The 19,464-nt window shown below is 50.5% G+C and overlaps 5 protein-coding genes across 8 annotated transcripts in view; all 5 read left to right on the forward strand.

Annotated features, from left to right (window-relative positions):
- The window catches only part of LOC128808594 (proto-oncogene Mas-like), a 40,540-nt gene that overhangs the window by 123 nt on the left and 20,953 nt on the right, over positions 1 to 19,464 (forward strand). The window contains exon 1 of one of the 4 annotated variants that reach the window (XM_053979897.1): positions 5,327 to 5,609. The exons of 1 other annotated variant lie outside the window; for it this stretch is intronic. The gene's annotated coding sequence lies outside the window, so the exon portion shown is untranslated. Of the gene's footprint in view, positions 1 to 5,326; positions 5,610 to 14,314; positions 14,713 to 19,464 lie in introns of those variants that run through there. 2 more of the 4 variants (XM_053979896.1, XM_053979899.1) reach the window with 2 other exon arrangements.
- Positions 1,400 to 4,011, forward strand: LOC128808598 (mas-related G-protein coupled receptor member H-like). Its single transcript, XM_053979907.1, has 2 exons — positions 1,400 to 1,614; positions 1,861 to 4,011. The coding sequence occupies exon 2, from the start codon at positions 1,972 to 1,974 to the stop codon at positions 2,905 to 2,907; it is 936 nt and encodes a 311-aa protein (XP_053835882.1). The 5' UTR covers positions 1,400 to 1,614; positions 1,861 to 1,971; the 3' UTR covers positions 2,908 to 4,011.
- LOC128809038 (mas-related G-protein coupled receptor member A8-like) lies at positions 6,509 to 8,369 on the forward strand. Its single transcript, XM_053980730.1, has one exon. It carries the CDS (start codon positions 6,509 to 6,511, stop codon positions 7,481 to 7,483), a length of 975 nt encoding a protein of 324 aa, XP_053836705.1. The 3' UTR covers positions 7,484 to 8,369.
- Positions 16,417 to 18,177, forward strand: LOC128808605 (mas-related G-protein coupled receptor member H-like). Its single transcript, XM_053979917.1, is given in 5 exon segments — positions 16,417 to 16,767; positions 16,769 to 16,820; positions 17,363 to 17,608; positions 17,611 to 17,841; positions 17,844 to 18,177. Coding segments are annotated over 5 exon segments (939 nt in total). The 5' UTR covers positions 16,417 to 16,521; the 3' UTR covers positions 18,008 to 18,177.
- LOC128808596 (proto-oncogene Mas-like) overlaps positions 19,227 to 19,464 on the forward strand; it is a 32,558-nt gene continuing 32,320 nt past the window's right edge. Inside the window, exon 1 of the mRNA XM_053979904.1 lies at positions 19,227 to 19,277. Within this exon, the coding sequence (XP_053835879.1) occupies positions 19,242 to 19,277 (36 nt within the window). The 5' untranslated portion in view covers positions 19,227 to 19,241. The remainder of the gene's footprint in view (positions 19,278 to 19,464) is intronic.

The raw sequence follows: 19,464 nt of genomic DNA on the forward strand, positions 1-19,464 counted from the left end.
GCAGCTGCTCTGTTCCTGCCACCCTCTCCCGGTGACCGCAGTGCTCTCCCCACATCCTCCCTCCTCTGCCCTAGGCATCCCATCTATATCTTGACACTAGATCGGCTGAAATAAACTTTCTAACACAATGGGAAGCATTACGATTCAGGAATTCTTTACCTGCACAGCACACACAGAAGGATCTCTCCTTGATCTCTGCGTGGTGAGAATTTACAACAGGGGTTTTATTCATCATAAACACACAGAGTCTTTAAAGTGTGTTTCTAATCTAATACATAAACATCACCCTTCTAGGTCTCATTTCCATGCATTCACTTCCTTCTCTAAGTCCTGTCCGGATCCTGGAGGATCATTCACAGGGGTCTCTGGTGGTCACATTCACTGAGTGCTGTGATATTAAAGGTGACCTTGCCTTGAACTTTTCCTTTGGCCACGTGCCCTTACTTCTTGCTACAGAACTTTCCCTAAAACCTCCGCAGGTCTCCTTATCAGTTTCTGCACTTGCTCCAACCACGTTTATCATCCTGTGTTCTCCTGAGAAGCACATTGGAGCTGGGCTTTCCTCTTCCCTCCTGGATCCTAGAACACTATGGCCAGGAGGAGCAGGGACACTGCTGGGGGTCCCTGGTGGAGCAGGGGAGGAGTGGGGCTGGTAGGGGAAAAAAATCAGCCCTGGGTGGGTTCTGGGGTGTCAGAGCAGGCTGGCGGGGACAGGAGAGGGTCAGAGGGACTTGGAGGGGGTCTGGATCCCAGCAAAGCCACAGGAGAGCAGAGCCTGACAGGCCACGCTCAGAGTGGGGGAGCGGCTGCTGTCTGAGAAGGCTGTGAGATGTGATAGGATGAGGTGAAGATGGAGAGTGGGGTGGGAATGGAGAGCAGAGATGGGGATAGGATAGGATAGGATAGGATAGGATAGGATAGGATAGGATAGGATAGGATAGGATAGGATAGGATAGGATAGGGAGCAGCTCAGCTGTGCTTCCTTGGGCCATAGGGAGGCTTTGGCAATGAAACCAGAGCTCTTCCCAGAATCAGAGGTATTTCTGAGAAACACCCAGCTGACTCATCAGTACTGCCAGCATTTCAGTGCCACCAGCGCCACCAGCATCCCTCTGCTGCTGCAGGCACAATGACCCCTCAGGGAATTAAAATGAGGAATGGTAAAAGTCTGTCAGGAGACAGAAGGCAGTTGGAGAATGGGACATTCTGCAGGGACAGAGTGTTTCTCATCAGGAAGAACTGAGGAGCCATTTGCAAAATATTTCTTTTGGAGCTTTTCACAAAAGCCATTTCCTCTGTTGCAAAAAAAAAAAAAAAAAAAAAAAACAACAAGATAAAGAACTCTGAGGAAGTGAAGTTCTGATGTAGCCAAAGACGCAATTTCTGACTTTCCTGTGACTCCACTGAGCCTTGGGAAGCAACACCAACACAGGGCATAGAGAGAGCCAGCAGGACAGTAGTGGGGAGCTCCTGGTGATCTGGGCACTTTCTCCTTCATGTCACTGACCTGGCAGGAGCCGCTTTAGGACATGGATCCCAAAGGAGCAAGAGGTACCAGGAAGCGCCGCTGATCTGCACAGACCCCTTTGCCTGCTGCTGCCCCACAGGGAACAGGTCAGTGGAATGATTTCCTTCCTCCCTATCCCACCTTCCACTCCTCCAGCAGCTGCTCTGTTCCTGTCATCCTCTCCCAATGACCACAGTCCTCACCCCAGATCCCCCCTTCTCTGCCCTGAGCCTTCCTGCAATATCCCTTGCTGAACAGCCCAACCCTCCCACCTCCCTCTCCCACCCCACAATTTCCACCGCCCTCTGCCCCTGCACATCTCATCCCTTCCCACTGAATCCTTCCCACTGCAGGGAGCTGCTGAAGAGGCTGTGTGGTCCATCCCTGGATTCTCCAAGCACTGGCTCCCCATCCACTCTGGCCACAGCCCGGGTCACATCCCACCACGTGCTCAGCGTCCATCCATGGAGGTGACCACCGTGTCCCCATCTCCCGCCTCACCCACTGAAGGAGATGATCTCTGTGAGATAGATGTCCCCAGCATGGCCATACACAGTGTGACACTGCTCATCTGCCTCTGTGGGCTGGCTGGGAATGGGGCTATTCTCTGGCTCCTTGGCTCCCACTGTTCATCCAGGAACAGCACCACCGGTTACATCCTCATGCTGACTTTTTTGGATTTCCTCTTCCTCCTCTTTCTGTTGCCCTCCGCTCTGCTCTTCCTGCTGGAGGACGTGTCCTGCTCTATCATCCTGCCCTTGCGGTACTTGGGGTTGCTTTTCCAGATGTTACCGATGTCATACAGCATATGGCTGTACACATTGACATTCATCAGCATCACAAGGTGCAGGTCCATCCACTGCCCACTCTGGCACTGCTGCCACCGTCCCCAGCACCTGTCATGGGTGGTGCATGCCCTGCTTTGGGCCTTCTTCATCACTCTCGTCATTGTCATTCCCACGATGTTTTCTCTGTGTGCTTCCCAGGTATCTGAGCACTGCCGGTTTTCTCTTATCTCCATGTACACCTTCAACCTTCTCCTCTGTGCTCCCTCCATGCTCATTTCCAGCACAATCCTCTTCATTAAGGTCAAGCCTGCCTCCCATCAGCAGCAACATAAGAGGCTGGACATTGTTATCTGCATCATTGTGCTCTTCACTCTACTGCACAGCCTCTGGAACTTACTGCATCTCCTCAGTTACACCATTGTGTCCTCTCAGGTTTTTTTCCTGCTCACCTGTATCCATAGCAGCATCAAACCCTTCATCTACTTCTTGGTGGGAAGGTGCTGGAGGCCCTGCTCCATGGGGTCTCTCTGGCTCTCCCTCCAGAGAGTCTTTGAGGAGCCAAAAGAAAACACTGCCCACAGCAATGATCCTGCCATGGACACAGTGCTCTGAGTCTGTCGATTCCTCCTGCTGCACTGCTGAGGGACCCTGGGACAGTGGCTGAGGGATTCCTTGAGTCACCTGATAAATAAACATCTAAAGTGTCACCCTCCCTGTGCTGGTGCATCCCCCACCCCCTTTCCAGGCCGCACTGGGCTCTGATTCGTGCTTGGGAGGCCTCAGCCTTGAGTAGCAGCCTCTGGGCTCAGCTCCTCTGGCACTGATCAGAAACACCCTCTGCTCCCAGGAACTGCTGCTGGCCAACGACCCCCTGGGCTTTTATCAACAGCCTTGGGAATTATTTCACTTCCCTGAATGCCACACCATCCCTGCTCTTACGCTTTCACAGAAAGTTGCCTGCCCAAAGTGTGGCCAGGGTGAAACATTGCTGTGGCTGAAGCCCATCCCTTGGGGCCCTGTAAGCAGCGGTCCAAAAGGAGACCCTTGGAGCTCTCCTGGGCCCAGCAGCGCTGACCAGAAGCTCCCTGGCAGTGGGGCCTCTCCGAGCTGGGATCTCTCCCGTCTGCTGCCCTCGGGTGATGCCCCAGCGCCGACGGCTCCTGGGCCGATCCCCCAGCGCTCGAGGCCCAAGCCTTGGCACAGTGAGGAGATGCAAACGGATCCGCAGTGAGCATTTCACTGCCTCCCAGGGGAATTTCTCACAGGCACCTTGCACTGACTCTTTCTCTCTGTGTGCACACACCTGTGCATCTGCTCTGGCAAATGTGGGGGAGATGCTGCTCTCTCAGGTGTTCCAGTACCTGAGACATCTAAGTGGGTCAGGCCTGGAAGCCAGGTTAAGGCATGAGATACCATTGCAGCTAAATGCAGTTCATGTTATTTCCTTGCTAAATTGTTTACTTCAAGGTACAAAAGCAGGAATGGCTGGGAGAAGCAGAGACACTGCTCATGGTCCCAGGTGGAGCAGGGCAGGAGCGGGGCTGTCAACAGGGGAAAAGGCGGCCCTGGGGAGGGACTGGAAGTTGTCAGAGGCGTCCATAGTGGTCAGAGGGTTCTGGTAGGGTCTGGAGAAGTTTGGGAAGGGTCTGGATACTGCTGATCCCAAATGTCCGGGCAGCAGAGCCTAATGGGCAGCGCTTCAAGGCAGGGAGTGGCCATGGGATGAGATGGGATGGGATGGGATGGGATGGGATGGGATGGGGAGAAGGGTGGAGATGGAAATTGGGAGTGATACCAAAATCAACTGGTAGAAGCTTTCCAACACGATGGGAAGCATTAGGAAGCAGGAATTTTTTTACCTCCACAGGACACACAAAAGGAACTCACCATATTTCTGTTTGTGGAGAGACTTTACAACAGGGGTTTTATCTATCATAACCACAAGGAGTCATTAAAGTGCCTTTCTTATTAAATGCGTAAATATAACTATCCTAGGACTTATTTCTGTGAATTCGCCTTCTTCTCCAAGTCCTTTCCTTGTCTTGGAGGATCATTCACAGGGGGCTCTGGTGATCACATTCACTGTGTGCTGAGATATTAAAGGTGACCTTGCCTTGAACTTTTCCTTTGGCTATGTGCTCTTGCTTCTTGTTACAGAACTTGCCCCAAACCACTGCAGGGCTCCTTATCTGTTTCTGCACTGGCTCCAGCCACATTTGTCATTCTGTGTTCTCCTGCCGAGCCCTGGGGAGCTGGACTTTCCTCCTCTATCCTGGAACTAAGAACCCTATGCAGGAGGAGCAGGGACACTTCCTGAGGTCCCAGGTGGAGAGGGCGAAGATCAGGGATGTTCAGGGGGGGACAGGGGGCCCCAGGGACAGTCTGGAGTGTTGCAGGACATTTCAAAAGGCTCAGGAGAGGGTCGGAGCAGGTTGGAGGGGCTCTGGATGCCAGCAATCCCAAAACTCCCCACTGGAGGAGAGCAGAGCCTGATAGGCCACGCTCCAAGTCGGGGAGCGGCTCCATCTGGGAAACCTGAGGGATGTGATAGGATGGGGTGAGGATGGAGGGCAGGGATAGGGAAGGGAATGGGGATTGGAATGGGGATGGGGAGCAGGGATGAGGATGGGATGGGGATAGGAGGAGGAAGCAGCTCAGCTGTACTTCCTCAGCCCAGAGCACATTTTGGCAATGATCTCAGAGACCTTCCGAGAAGAGGAATTGTTTCTGAGAAGCACCCAGCAGCCTCACCTACACTGGCAGCACTGCCAGCATTCCAGTGCCGCCAGCACCAGCAGCCTCCCTCTGCTGCTGGAGGGACAGTGATCACTCAGAGAATAGAAGCGAGGAATGGTAGAAACTTGTCAGGAGAGGGAAGGCAGTTGGAGAATGGTCCATTCTGCAGGGATGGAGTGTTTCTTATCAGGAGGGAAAGAGGAGCCAATCACAGAAATCTTCATTTAGAACGCCTGACAAAAGCCACTCCCTCTGAAGAAAAAAAAAAAAAAAAAAAAAAACCACACCCAAGACAACTCAGAGGAACTGAATTTCTGAAGCAGGCAAAGTTGCAGTTTTTCACTCCCTCACTCCCCCATGTGTCCAGCGGGCCTTGGGGAGCAACATCAGGACAGGGCACAGAGAGAAGCAAGAGGGACGGGAGCGGGGAGCTCCTGGTGATCTGGGCACTTTCTCCTTCATGTCACTGACCTGGGAGGATTTGCTTTAGAACATGGATCCCAAAGGAGCAAGAGGTACCAGGAAGCGCCGCTGATCTGCACAGACTCCTTTGCCTGCTGCTGCCCAACAGGGAACAGGTCAGTGGAATGTTTTCCTTCCTCCCTAACCCACCTTCCTCTCCTCCAGCAGCTGCTCTCTTCCTGCCACCCTCTCCCGGTGACCGCAGTGCCCTCCCCACGTCCTCTCTCTTCTCCTGTGCATCCCGTCTGTGTCCTAATACTGAAATGGGCCAGAACAAATTTTCTAACACAATGCAAAGCATGAGGAAGCAGGAATTCTTTACCTGCACAGGACACAGAAGCATCTTTTCTTGTATTGCATTTGTGGTGAGACTTTACAACACCGTATTAATCCATTATAACCACATGTAGGCATTAAAAAGTGTTGTTTCTCTAATACATAAACACCATTTTCCTAGAATGCATTTCCATGCATCCAGCTCATCCTGGAAGTCCTTCTATAGTCCTGGAGGTTTATTAAGAGGGTCTGCATCTCCTCTGGTGGTCATATTCAATGAATGCTGACATAGTAAAGGTGACTTTTCCTTGAACTTTTCCTCTGGCCATGCACTGTTGCTTCTTGTTCCAGACCTTGCCCCAAAACCACTGCACGCCTCCTTATCTGTTTCTGCACTGGATCCAGCCACATTTATCATCCTGTCTGCCAGCTGTTGCATCCATTTATCTATTTTGCTACTTTATGTTTGAACAACTTCAGAAAACCAGAAAATTTTTATTCCATATGTTATATACCAGCCTCCTGCGGAAAAGCCCAAACCTCCCACCTTGCTCTCCCACCCCACCATTTCCACCACCCTCCTCCCATGCACATCTCTCTCCTCCCCACTGAATCCTTCCCACTGCAGGGAGCTGCTGAAGAAGCTGTGTGGTCCATCCCGGGATTCTCCAAGCACTGACTCCCCATCCACTCTGACCACAGCCCGGGTCACATCCCACTGCCTGCCCAGCGTCCATCCATGGAGGTGACCACCATGTCCCCATCTTCCGCCTCACCCACTAAAGGAGATGATCTGTGTGAGGCAGATGTCACCACCGTGGCCATACACAGTGTGACACTGCTCATCTGCCTCTGTGGGCTGGCTGGGAATGGGGCTGTCCTCTGGCTCCTCAGCCTGAAAACTGGTAATTATCGCATCTTTAACCTGGCTGTTGCTGACTTCCTCTTCCTTCTCTTCACAGTCCCCACCAGCCTTCTCTTCCTGGTGGAGGACGTGTCCTGCTCTCCTATCTTGCCCCTGCTGTACCAGCATTTCTTTTTCCAGCTCTCAGTGGTCTCCTACTACTGGGCATTATTCCAGCTGATTCCCATCAGCAATGTGCTGTATATGTACAAGCTCTGCAAGCTCTCCTGCCGCTGCAACCTTCCCGAGCGCCTCTGGTTGGTGGTCGGAAGTGTTCAATACTGGGCCTTCTTTGCTCTCTTCACTGTCATTCTCACGGTGACATTCCTGTGCCCATCACACGAGCAGGAGCACTGCTGGGCAGCTCTTATCTCCGTGTACACTATCATCCTGCTCCTCTTTGTTGCACCTGTGGCCATTTCTTTCACAATCGATTTCATTAAGGCCAAGTGGGGCTCCCAGCAGCAGCAACCCAAGAGGCGCGACATCGTTATCCACCTCACTGCGCTGTTAACTCTCCTCCTCAGCTTCTGCCATTTCCTGCAGCAGCTCGGTTACATCACTGTGCCATCCCAGTTTTTTTTCCTGCTCACCTGCATCAACAGCAGCATCAAACCTTTCATTTACTTCGTGGTGGGGAGTTGGAGGACAGACAACTCCATGGGAAGCTCCAGGGCGCAATGCTCCATGGTGAGCTGCTGGAGGCAATGTAGAGTGGAATCTCTCAGGGACTCGCTCCAGAGGGTCTTTGAGACGCAGAAAGAAACAACAGCCCCCAGAAATTATGCCCCCAGGGACACGGGGGTCTGAGCATGCTGATCCCTTCCACTGCTCTGCTGAACGACCCCAGGACAGTGGCTGAAGGTTTCCTTGAGTCACCTGATAAATCAATACCCACGGGATCACCCTCCCTGTGGTGGTGTATTCCTGCAGGAGAAGGGAGCAGGAGCATTGCCAAGGGCCATGTGTGAGGGATGCTCTGCAGGGAGCACACTGGAGCATGGCTTTCCTCCTCCCTCCTGGATCCACATGGCTCCAAGCAGTGCAGCTGGGCTCAGTGCTGTTCCCCAGCTCTATTCACCATGGAATGACCCTCATGGCCTTGGCCCCTGGGAATGAACTCCATCTCCTTTGGCTCAGCAGATGAGTTTCATGGTGTCTTCAGGGACCTCTTGCCTGCAAAGAAGGGGACACCTTAAAGCCATGGGGACACACCCAGCACGGGATGGCAGTGATTTCCCAAATCCCTGCAGGGCTGCGTCCATCTCGATGGCAGGAGAGGGGTTGGGATCACACGGAGCATCCTTCCCCTTCTGTCCAGCAGAGCCAGCCCTGCATTCCCAGCAGATGGGAAGGGACACCAGGTAGGGCTGCAGAGCTGGGGAGGGACAGCAACATTCCCTTATCCTTTCAGTGGGAATTTCTCACATTCGTTAATTCCAGAGTTAAATCCTTCTGACTAAAGTGCAGGGTCAATAGTGAACTCCACTGAACTCCTTTGGTGCCTGTGACCAAAAAGAGCTTGAAACATGGAAATTCCCATCACCAGATGCCTGGACCATTTAATGGCACAGAAATCAGGGGGTTATGCTGCTCTTCTGCAGAATGGGGCCATCCTCTGCTTCCGCAGCATCAATGTCCAAGGAAGGCCTTGACCACCTCCATCCTGAACCTGGCCACCCTCAGGAGGAGCCGAACAGCGACCCTGCACAGCAGCTTCAGCCACACTCCAGCCTGTACTGATCTTTGGCATTCTGTAACTAGCCCTAAATCAGATTTGGATTTATGTCTTTGGTTTGATTCCAATGGGGTACAACTGATGGTAGTGTTATGAATAAATCTAAGATTTAACCCTTTGTTTATATGTTTAACCATTTGTCTGTTTACTCCACAGTTTGAAAGTTCGCTTGGGTGTATATTTGAAGCGTTATGAGGTGGGTATGTATGTCAGCGCCCGGCACAAGTGAGATAGCTCTCCAAAAACTTGTGCCCCAAGCCTCAGTCTGACCCACACTTTTATTCTCAAAGACGTTCCATATGCAATACATTGCACAACTTTTTCATGCATATTCAACCCCTGGCCCCGCCTGTCCTCGCCTCTCATGCTAAATAAGTCCACGCCCTCCTGAGCACGCGTGGTTTGCTGTGGTGGTCGTACCTGGGTCTCTCGGTAGTCCTGAGGCTGAAGATTGTGGTCTTCTTCATGGCTGAACTTTTGAACTTTTCCTCTCTGCGCGTGCGCTTTTGGTCCTTTGGTGCTTATCTGAGTACGTCTGTCAGTGTTGATAGGCTTGGAGACAGAGGAGCTTCTTTATCTGGGTTCTTTGCCTCTTCTGGTATTGTTCTTTATGCAAGAAGCTTCAGAAATTTGCATTTTCCTATGCCCTTTGTACCAGGCAGAGGTTTCTTAAGTAAAAGGTTAAAATTCAATACATACCTCTACAAACTAAATTATAAATGCTTAATTCATTTTGTTAACTCCAAAAATCTGTTTCATATTCACTAATTCTAGCCCTGTTCATATTTCTCCTACACAATATACTTGCCCCTATGCCCAGTCCACACTCCAGTTGTACTCCTCTAGTTTTGGTATTTCTCCCTGATGTTAACACCTTTGTTAGAACCCTTTGTACCTAGTAAGTTGAACCCTCTTTGTCCCCTTCATGGCACCGGGTAGTTCAGCCGCTGCTCCCCAAGATGACTTCCTGATTCCAAGAACGCCTAGCGCCTATTGCATATTAATCACCAGACCCCAGCAGTGGACCAAAAGTGGACTTAGACCATAAGCTAAGGTAGGGACCGCACAACAACCCACATCTACTTGATAAGAAAGTCTCAAAAGAATCAGAGAAAGCCTTCAACACCCCTGGAGCCAATCGCTATGACTAGAGAGAGGTCCGAACGAAGTAACCCCCTTAGAACGAGCCACAAGTGGAGTCTTTGGATGTATGCTCCGAGGGTGAAAACTCTGACCCTGCCGTAATCGTCTGCCCCTCCTCGGGGACGCTGACTCACCTGGGAGTGGCGGCAGCGGTGTCCCGAACCCCGAACCCCCACCCCCTTAAGCTATCCTTTCAATAAAGGCCTTATCAAGAAAGGAGCACAAGGTCTCCTGGCCAGTTTATTTTCTTCAGTAGGACACGGGGTTATAATTGTTGAAAGTTGCTAAGACTTGTGCTCAGCAGAAGGCCCTGAGGGAAAGGCACAGCTGCAGGCTGGGCGGGCGGGAGTCGCCTGAGGGCTGAGAGGCTGTCAGGAATGAGGGGAGAGTCAGCTGGGAGTGAGACTGTGATTGGCTGGAGGGTCACGTGGACAGCACATGAGCAGAAAGCTGATTGGATGGCAGAACACGTGGACAGTGTATGAACAGGAAGGTGATTGGGTGTTAGGACACATGGACAGCAGCACTGCAGCTGAGGCAGCCAATGGGTGCTCGTCTTCTGTTAGCTCTGTGCGGCCTTGGGTTGGTTTCAGTTATGTCAGGTTGAGATTAAAGGCTTAAAAAGGGGCCAGTTTTTACAATGAAGTCATCTCCTTTGGATGTGTAAGGGGGTTCGTGTCGCTGTGTTCCAATTGCTACAACTGACCACAGAATTTCTTGATTAAAAAACATCTAGGCTTCACTGCAGAGCCTGTCCCGGGTGAACAGTCGCCAAAATGGCTCAATTCCTTATTCTATCCCAGTCTAAAGCCTCTGCCTTGTCTGTGAGGAGGGCAGTACCTGTCTCATACAAGAGCCCTTCCTAAGGCACGTGCCTGCAATGGTTGGGATGATGTTGGCAGTGCCAGGATCTCCTCATTTCTCCTGGGAGAGACCGGGCAGCAGCCACATCTCTTGCTCGGGGGGAAGTTGTCCCTCCTTTTCCCACTGCCTTAAATTCAGGGGAAAACAACGTGCCACTGCTTCTGGAATGGGAAGTGAGTTTGAAAGCTATGGGTGCTGAGTCAGGCTTTGGAGACACACATGAGGTTAAACAACTAAGGAGTATTGATTAATAGAGCTGTTAATAATTAACAGAAGAGAGAGACTTTGACATCTGAGAGGGTTTTTCTCTCCCTGTCTCCTCTTTTTCCTGTCCATTGCAAAGCAGAAACCCTCCATGGTGCAACCTCTTGTTCAGGGAAGAACAACTCAGACAGGGGTCTCACCCAAAGCAAGCACAGGAGGATCATGATCCTCCAATGTACTTTTTCTATTTCCCAGCACATTCCTTGCCTCCAGTGTCACCCAGGCCTCTCCCTATCTGAGCTTCCTTTCAAAAGAGCAAAGATTTCAAAGCAAAAGGTTTCTGGGGTGTCCATGCTCATGGCAGAAGGAGAGATGGAATGAGATGATCTCTAAGGTTCCTTCCTACCCAAACCATTCCATGAGGATTCCTCACATCATTCATCGTCCACCCCAGGCAGGAGTTCCCCAGCTGCACACAGCACCAGCCTGACAGAGCTCTAGGAGCATTTGCACAATGCTGTCAGGCACAGGCTGGGATTGTTGGGATGTCCTGTGCAGGGCCAGGAGCTCAACTCCACGATCTTTGTGAGTCCCTTCCAACTTTGGATACTTTAAGGTTCTATTTTATGCTGACTCTCCTTCATGATGATTCCACTTGATGATGATTCCACTGTGTTGTCCCCATTCCCTGGCTCTGGCAAATCCTCAAAAGCCCTCTGGAAGGCAACACTAACAGGGGGGGAATTCCTTTGCACAGCTCCCAGCCAGGAAGTAAATCAGAGGGTGGGCACTGCTGTTGGCCAAGGAGCCGGAGCACAGCCCCGTTCCCACCATTCCACACAGGCACAGCAGCAGCAGCGTGACGGGCACTTTGCTCCAGTGCCTGTTGTCACGCTTGGTCCAGTTGTCGTGGCTCTCCTCATTCCAGCTCCCATTGGATGCCTTCCCACCGGGCTGGTTCCAGCAGGCAGGGCTGGCTCCCTCCGTGGCAGGGGACAAAGTGCTCACTGTGACACCTCTGCTGCTTCTCCTTGCCCTCACACAGCTGGAGAGGGGACAAACTGAGACACCGCAGCAACGCTGCTGTCCCCCAAATGTGGCTTTTCCCATCTTTTCCCACCCACAGCTTCCATGTGGAGCAGCACAGGGAGAGGTGTGGGAAAAGACAGAAGGCAAGTAGGATGTGGGAGCCTGGTCTGGTGTACCTGGCAAAAAAGCCAGGGAGGCACCTCCTTCCTGCCTGTGGACAGGACACAGCTGGAGGAGGAAAACAACTGGAGAAGGAGAGGATTGCCCATGGAGATATCAGAGAGCAAATGGCTTTGGGATGGATCTGACCTGCACTCTCAGGTGTCAGTTGATATCACTGAGCTGCTGGATTCCTTCAGCAGGACACTCATTTAAAATTCCCTCCCTTTTCCCACAGTATTTATTGCTTTCAATACCCTACAGATCTCAATTCTCCCCCCAGAATTAATAACCAGGTTCCACCCAATGAGGGGGCACTGACTAAGGTGAAAGAGAAGAGTCTGACCTTGTTTCCTCTCGCAGCCTGGAGAACTTCACCGCAGTGCACTCACATCACCTCACACACAGCAGCTGCTGTCCCTGGGGCGGGATCTTCAGGAGCTTCCCTGGAATGGTCACTTGGGAGAGGGGAGCTGTTGGGGAAGATGAAATACGAAAGCCCTATAAATATGATGGCCTGGCAAAAGAGTCAGAAAATACAGATATTGAGATGAGAACAAGATTTGAAATACCAAACCTTAATTACTGAGCATCTCGAAAACAATAATACAGCCAAGCTGAAAGCAATCCCCCCTTCTGATAGATCCAAAGGCCAAATGGAATGTTCTGTATCACCCCCCAATGTATGGTTCATCCCACACCTGTAACCCTCCCCGGAAGTATCAGGTATCTGTAACCCCATTGGCCCAAGTCCTGTCCCAGCCCACCTTGAAGCCCCCTGATAAGGTGTGGCCGAGGGACTGGACGCTCTCTTGGACCTTCCTCTTGGGACGCTCACCTGGGACCCTCTCTCTCTCTCTCCCCGCTCTCCCTGGGCCTGCAACTCCAAGCAGGGCCCTTCACCCCTTATAATAAACCACATGTTCTAAAGACCTGGCTTCAGAGATCCTTCATCACCACCCATCCAAACCGTCCAGGAGCCCAGCAGTCCCTGCAGGGAGCGAAGCCCGCGGGGTGAGCCCGAGCAGCGTCCGGCACAGGCTCTGTCCCAGCTCCTGCCACAGCCCCCTGTTCTCCGTGCTGGCTCGTGTTCTCCAGGGCTCTCACAAACAGGGAACTAGTCCAGAGCCTGGGACGGGATCAGGGCTCTGCTTCTCATCTGCCCTTGACTCTGTCCAGGAAATGAACAGCAGAGAGCCTCAGCAAGGAGACCTAAGGGAAAAGAAGTTTGTCTCCATGTCAGCTTCTTCTTCCGTTTTTAATGGAACCCAAATCCCAAAATCTTGTCTTTTGAACAGCCTGAACTTGCCCAGTCTCATTCCTGGGCTGGATCCTTAGGACCCTGCATTACAAATGTCATGTGAAACTTTGATTTCTGGTTCAAATCTAGTTTTGCCACTTGTATACCACAATTTCAGTGGCACTGGACCTTCACCACGCAGTTTCCAAGAGTATGCATGCAATAATCAATTCTGTGCCTGAGATGGAGCACAGGCACACAGCTGAGGGATGATTTAGGATTTCAGCAATGTCATTTCTGCTGAGAAGAGGCAAATCAATGCTGCTCTCTTGGCTTTAATCCTTAGAAAGTTGCAGGTTTCCCCTGAGTCATCTTCCACATTCCCTTGGCAGTCAGACAGCAGCCTACAGGGAATTCCAAGGAATTCCTAGAAAGCTCAGATGAGATGATTCCTACCCAGGCTGACATGTGCCACAGCAATCTGGGATGCTCCTCTGGGAAACTGCTGGCCCTGGGACCAGAACTGTCACCTCTCTTTCCTGCTGACACCGTGTTTCTGTCCCCAGCTATGGAATCTCACATCCCCTCACCAGGCCAGTCCTTTCAAGGGCAAACACTTCATGATCCTAGAGCTAATGGGGCTCCAGGAGAGTTGGAGAGGGAATTTGAACAAGTGCATGGAGCGACAGGACAAGGGGGGATGGCTTCCCACTGACAGAGGCTGGGTTGACGTTCGATATTAGGGGAACATCCTTCCCTGTGAGGGTGGGGAGGCCTTAGCACAGGTTGCCCAGAGGGGTGGGGTCAGGTAAAAACAAACACAAGTGTTCCCAAGTCTGTAAAGGAGGATGAGCTCGAATGAAGGGCTGGAAAAAGGATCACAGCAGCCCAAAATCTGGTCCCTAATAGCTTTCATTGCATCATCAAGGGGATTGGCAGTAATTAGGGTGGGCTCCAAGTGCTGATAACCTGGCTGCAAGCAACTGAGTGCTGTCCTTCCCTTGGGCTGTGTCAGCCTGCACTGGAATGGCAGAAATGGGAATTCTCAGCTCAGATGGCTTTCTTGGAGCCAGGGAAGTTTTTGGCAAGGATCCCAGACCTCTTCCCAGAATGGGAGTTGTTTCTGAGAAGCAATCAGATGCTTGCACAGTGCTGTGAGCACTTGCAGCACTGTCAGCATTGCAGTGCCACCAGCAGCTCTCTGCTGCTGGAGGGACAACAACCCCTCAGGGTAGGGAAATGAGGAATGGTAGAAACCTGCTGAGAGAGGGAAAGCCTTTTGAGAATGTCCCATTGGAAAGATTGTTTCTAATCAGGAGGAAATCAGGAGCCATTCAAAGAAATCTGCAAGTCGAGCCACTTCCTCTGTGACAGGAAAAAAAAGTCAAGACAAATAAATGAGAGGAAGTCAAATTCTGACGTAGCCAAAGATTAAATTTCCGATTCACCCGCCAAGCCTTGCGAAACAATGGCAGGACAGGGAACAGAGAGAGACAGCAGGACGGGAATGGGGAGCTCCTGTTGAGCTGGGCACTTTCTCCTTCATGTCACTGACCTGGGAAGAGCCACTTTAGGACATGGATCCCAAAGGAGCAAGAGGTACCAGGAAGCGCCGCTGATCCGCACAGCCCCCTTTGCCTGCTGCTGCCCCACAGGGAACAGGTCAGTGGAATGTTTTCCTTCCTCCCTAACCCACCTTCCTCTCCTCCAGCAGCTGCTCTGTTCCTGCCACCCTCTCCCAGTGACCGCAGTGCCCTCCCCACGTCCTCTCTCTTCTCCTGTGCATCCCGTCTGTGTCCTAATTCTGAAATGGGCCAGAACAAATTTTCTAACACAAAGCAAAGCATGAGGAAGCAGGAATTCTTTACCTGCACAGGACACAGAACGATCTCTTTTTGTATTGTGTCTAAGATGAGACTTCACAACAGGATATTAATGCATTATATCCACATGTCGGCATTGAAAAGTTTTTCTTATCTAATACATAAACACCATTTTCCTAGAACTCATTTCCATGCATCCACCTCCTCCTGGAAGTCCTTTTATGGTCCTGGAGGTTTATGAAGAGGGGTCTCTCTGGTGGTCATATTCACTGATTGCTGCCATATTAAAGGTGACTTTGCCTTGAACTTTTCCTCTGGCCATGCACTGTTGCTTCTTGTTCCAGAACTTGCCCCAAAACCACTGCAGGTCTCCTCATCTGTTTCTGCCCTGGTTCCCGTCATGTTTGTCATCCTGTGTGCTAGCCTTTACATCCTGTGAGAAACAACCAGCCACTGTTTAAAATTTTTAAAGATTTATTAAACCTTAACAAAAAATACAGGAAAAGGTCTAAATAAGGAGAAACAGGTTGGGAGCTTCCCTCGTGGCTGCCTTCCACATGGCTGGCTCATCTTCAGGATGGAGGCTTCACCTTTGATACCCAGGGGGTTGCATCAGCTAAAGCTGGCCCCTCCCAAAGTCTGTCAGTCAGCTCCTCTTTGCTGTTTATTGGTGGAGCCTGCTTTCCTGCAACTTGATTTGAGGTCAGTATTGTAAATGTAAATTCCCGACTTCCGCTGGGAAGGAATGATGATGTCTGACTCCAGTTCAGAAGGCTGAATGATTTCTTTTTTATAACTATACTATAATACATTAATATACTATTTAAAGGGGATACTAAAACTACAAACCTACTTGTTCTAACTACCATATCTAACTCACAACTCGTGACCCTCTTGTGAGAGTCTAGACACAGGTGGATCTGATTGGCTATCAGGCTCAAACAATCCTTACTAGAATCCAGTCAAGCAATCGCCCCAGGTAAACAATTCTCTAAACACATTCCACATGCATTAAACAAGGAGCAGAAATAGAAATTGTTTTCTCTTTCTTTCTTCTGTGCTCTTTTATGAAAAATCCTGAAAGAAAAAAGAATGTCCCTGTGACAGGTCAGCTGTTGTCATGCTGCTCCCCCCCTCCACCCCAGCACCAAGCTTTTGTACAGGCCTTCTTTCTACCTGTCCTAGGTGACTCAGGCTCTCTGATGGCAACAGTACAGAGGGGAGAAAAGGGGACTATGGAGACAACAGGGGACAGCTAAACAACAGACTACAATAACACAATTATACATCAATAAAGCTTCTCTTAATATTCACACAGTATTCATCCCTTAACTGTGAGAGCCAATCATCTCATTATCCATCTATAACACATCCTTTTACATTTTGGCCACTTTACTTTTGAACAGCTTCAGAAGAACTGAAAATGTTTATTCTCTATGTTATTTATCAGCCTCCTGCTAACCAGCCCAACCCTCCCACCCCACCATTCCCACCACCCTCCTCCCCTGCACATCTCACTCCTCCCCACTGAATCCTTCCCACTGCAGGGAGCTGCTCACGGTCCATCCCTGGATTCTCAAGCACTGACTCCTGAATTACCCTGGCAACAACCAGGGGCCACATCCCACCGCCTGCCCAGCGTCCATCCATGGGGATGAGAACCATGTCCCCCCCTGCCATCTCACCCACTGAAGGGGACAATCTCTGTGAGGTAGATGTCACCAATGTGGCCATACACAGTGTGACACTGCTCATCTGCCTCTGTGGGCTGGCTGGGAATGGGGCTGTCCTCTGTGTCCTCAGATTCTGTATCCAGAGGGACACCATCAAACCCATCACTGCCTGCATCCTTGACCTGGTCATCATCAACTTCCTCTTCCTCATCTTCATGGTTCCCCTCCACTCAGCTCTTCCTGCTGCAGCATTTGTCCCGCTCTGCCATTGAACTGAATGGGCACGGAGACTTGCTCCTTTGTAATGCCTTTATTATGAAATCAGCTCTGGGTGGGGGCCCGAGGGGCCGCGCGCACCGCCGCTGCTCCCTTTGGCGACGTGGAGGAGGAGGATGTCAGCTTTGCTGCATAGCAGAGCTGGGGCTTCCGTCCTCACGGGCGTGCCTAGGAAGGCACTTTTGGGCTTGTTGTCTAAGGTCCTCACTCTGGTCCAGTTCTGGTTAGGTTGTGGTGAGAGCTTAGAATTATGCTGCTGGAATAGTAGGACAGTCCTCAGGCTGGACAAGTCACTTGGTCCCTTGACCTGGAGGTTGGCTCGTTTTTCTAGGGTGTTATTCTGTTGGATGGGACTGATTTACATATACGCTTGTGACGTTATCCTGGCGCCATTTCGGGAAGCACCGACGGAAAAAAATGGTGCAGTAAGGTAGCTAACAATATGAGTAACAAACGTGGTAATTAACAGGTAACAATTAATAAGCATGGTAACTAACATTTAACAATTTACTTATAAACTTGTTTATAACGCCATCATGTCTCCAGCATACATAAGCTTCCTTTTCCTCCTCTTCCTGCTGTTCTACAGCCTAGGGCTGTACTGGCTGACGGCCATCAGCATCAAGAGGTGCAGGTCCATCCTCTGCCCACGTGGGCTCTTCTGCCACCTTCCCCAGCACCTCTCATGGGTGCTGGTGAGTCCCGTGCTCTGCGCCCTTTCCATCACTGTCATCGCTGCCATTTCTGCAGTGACTTCCCTGTGCAAGTCACAGGAACACAAGCTCTGCTGGGGGCTCTCATCTCCCTCTACGTCCTCAACTGCCTCGTCTTTGCTCCATCCGTGGTCATTTCCTGCACAATCCTCTTCATTCATTTCAAGGGTAGCTTCCAGCAGCAGCAATTCAAGAGGCTCAACATCATTGTCTTCCTCACTGTGCTCCTCACTCTTCCTCTCAGTCTCTGGAATTTCCTGCAGCAGCTCGGCTACACCACTGTGTCCCCTCAGGCTGTTCTGCTGCTCGCTGCATGCACAGCACCATCAACCCCTTCATCTACTTCTCAGTTACAAAGTGCTGGAGGTGCTGCTCCATGGAGTCCCTCAGGGAGTGTCTCCAGAAGGTCTCTGAGGCGCCAGAAGGAAGCACTGCCCCCAGTAATGATGCCAGCAGGGATACGGGGGGCTGAGCCTGTTGAATCCTTCAACTGCCCCGATGCAGGACCATGGGGCAATGGCTGAGGGTTTCCTTGAGCCACCAGATTACTAAATTTCCATGATATCACTCTCCTGCTCCGTATTCCTGCAGGAGAAGGCAGCAGGGGCATTGCCAAGGGCTATGTGTGAGAAATGCTCTGCGGGAAGCACATTGGAGCAGGGCTTTGCTCCTCCCTCACGGGTCCTAGAGCACTGTTTCCCAAACGGATCCTTCCCAACATGGCTGTGATCCCAAAATTCCCCCTGGCACTTGGTTCCTGCATTCCACTGTGGTCTGATGTCAATAAACAGCACCATTAACCCTGAGCTGCTTTTGCTCCCTCTGCCAGCGCTTCCTGGCTTCCTCTGGCTCCTGCTGCCAACCAGGAATGTGACTGGAGGGAGGGGACAGAGAGGTAGTTAGCCAGGAATTTTGTGATTGTTTCGAAATTTCATAATGAACTATGTTTAATTAGTCGGAGCATATTTGACTGTGTTTTTTTAGCTGGTTTTGATTTAGATATGTCTTGGCTGAGTGCCAGTAGAAAACTCTATCAACCCATAGCCCTTAGAGAACTTATTCAATAGTCGGGAGAACAAAATTCAATAAAGTATTTTTTAACGGTTAACAAATAACTAGAAATTAATTGGACATCATAGAATGAGAATGATATCTTGAGAGAATTAGGAATTCAGAGGCCTATAGACACCGGAAGAATTGACTAATAAATTGCAAGAGATAAATTGCAGTGGCAGTAAAAGGGCCATTTCCTAGGCTTGTACACCTCAGAAAACTTAATCAATGGTAATTGTCTAACCAAGACATCAAATTTAATAAATCATTTTTTAGCTGAAAAAAAAAAAAAACGGGTTATGTACTAAACTAAAAAAGACAACATATTTTGGAAGTAATTAAAAGAAACAAAACACTCATACTGTGAAATAATAAATTGGGAGCCTTTTAGGAGTATCTGTAAAAAATCTTGGATATTATGGTGCATAAAAATTCCTGAAATGTGTTGTTTCTTTGAACCTGTCTATGGTACATAAATTTCCAAAATGTTCACAATTTTGACTCAAAATTGTCATTAGTCTAAAATGCTATTAACGTTAGACTTAAACTTCTTGGTTTCAGAGGGGACACACCCATAGCTTGTGCTCCCTGGAGCAACCATGATCGCCAGTGCCCAGAGCTGGGCTGGCACTGGCACAGCTCGCCAGGACACCATGGCCATGGGGCTCAACATTCCCTGTGACTGCTCCGTGAGTGTCACAGCAAAGATCTCCCCAGAGATCTTGAATTTTTAATTTTGTGAGCCAGGCGCAAAGGTCTCTCTGCCTTCAGAAACTCTTCTTCTCCTCTGCGTTCAGCTGCTCCCTCAGCAGGCTCAGATGGTGCAGCAGCAAGGAGAGGAGGAGGCCATGGTCCTCAGCACAGCCACCCCCTTCC

This window comes from Vidua macroura, chromosome 6 (assembly GCF_024509145.1).
Source record: "Vidua macroura isolate BioBank_ID:100142 chromosome 6, ASM2450914v1, whole genome shotgun sequence".
Lineage (NCBI taxonomy): Eukaryota > Metazoa > Chordata > Aves > Passeriformes > Viduidae > Vidua > Vidua macroura.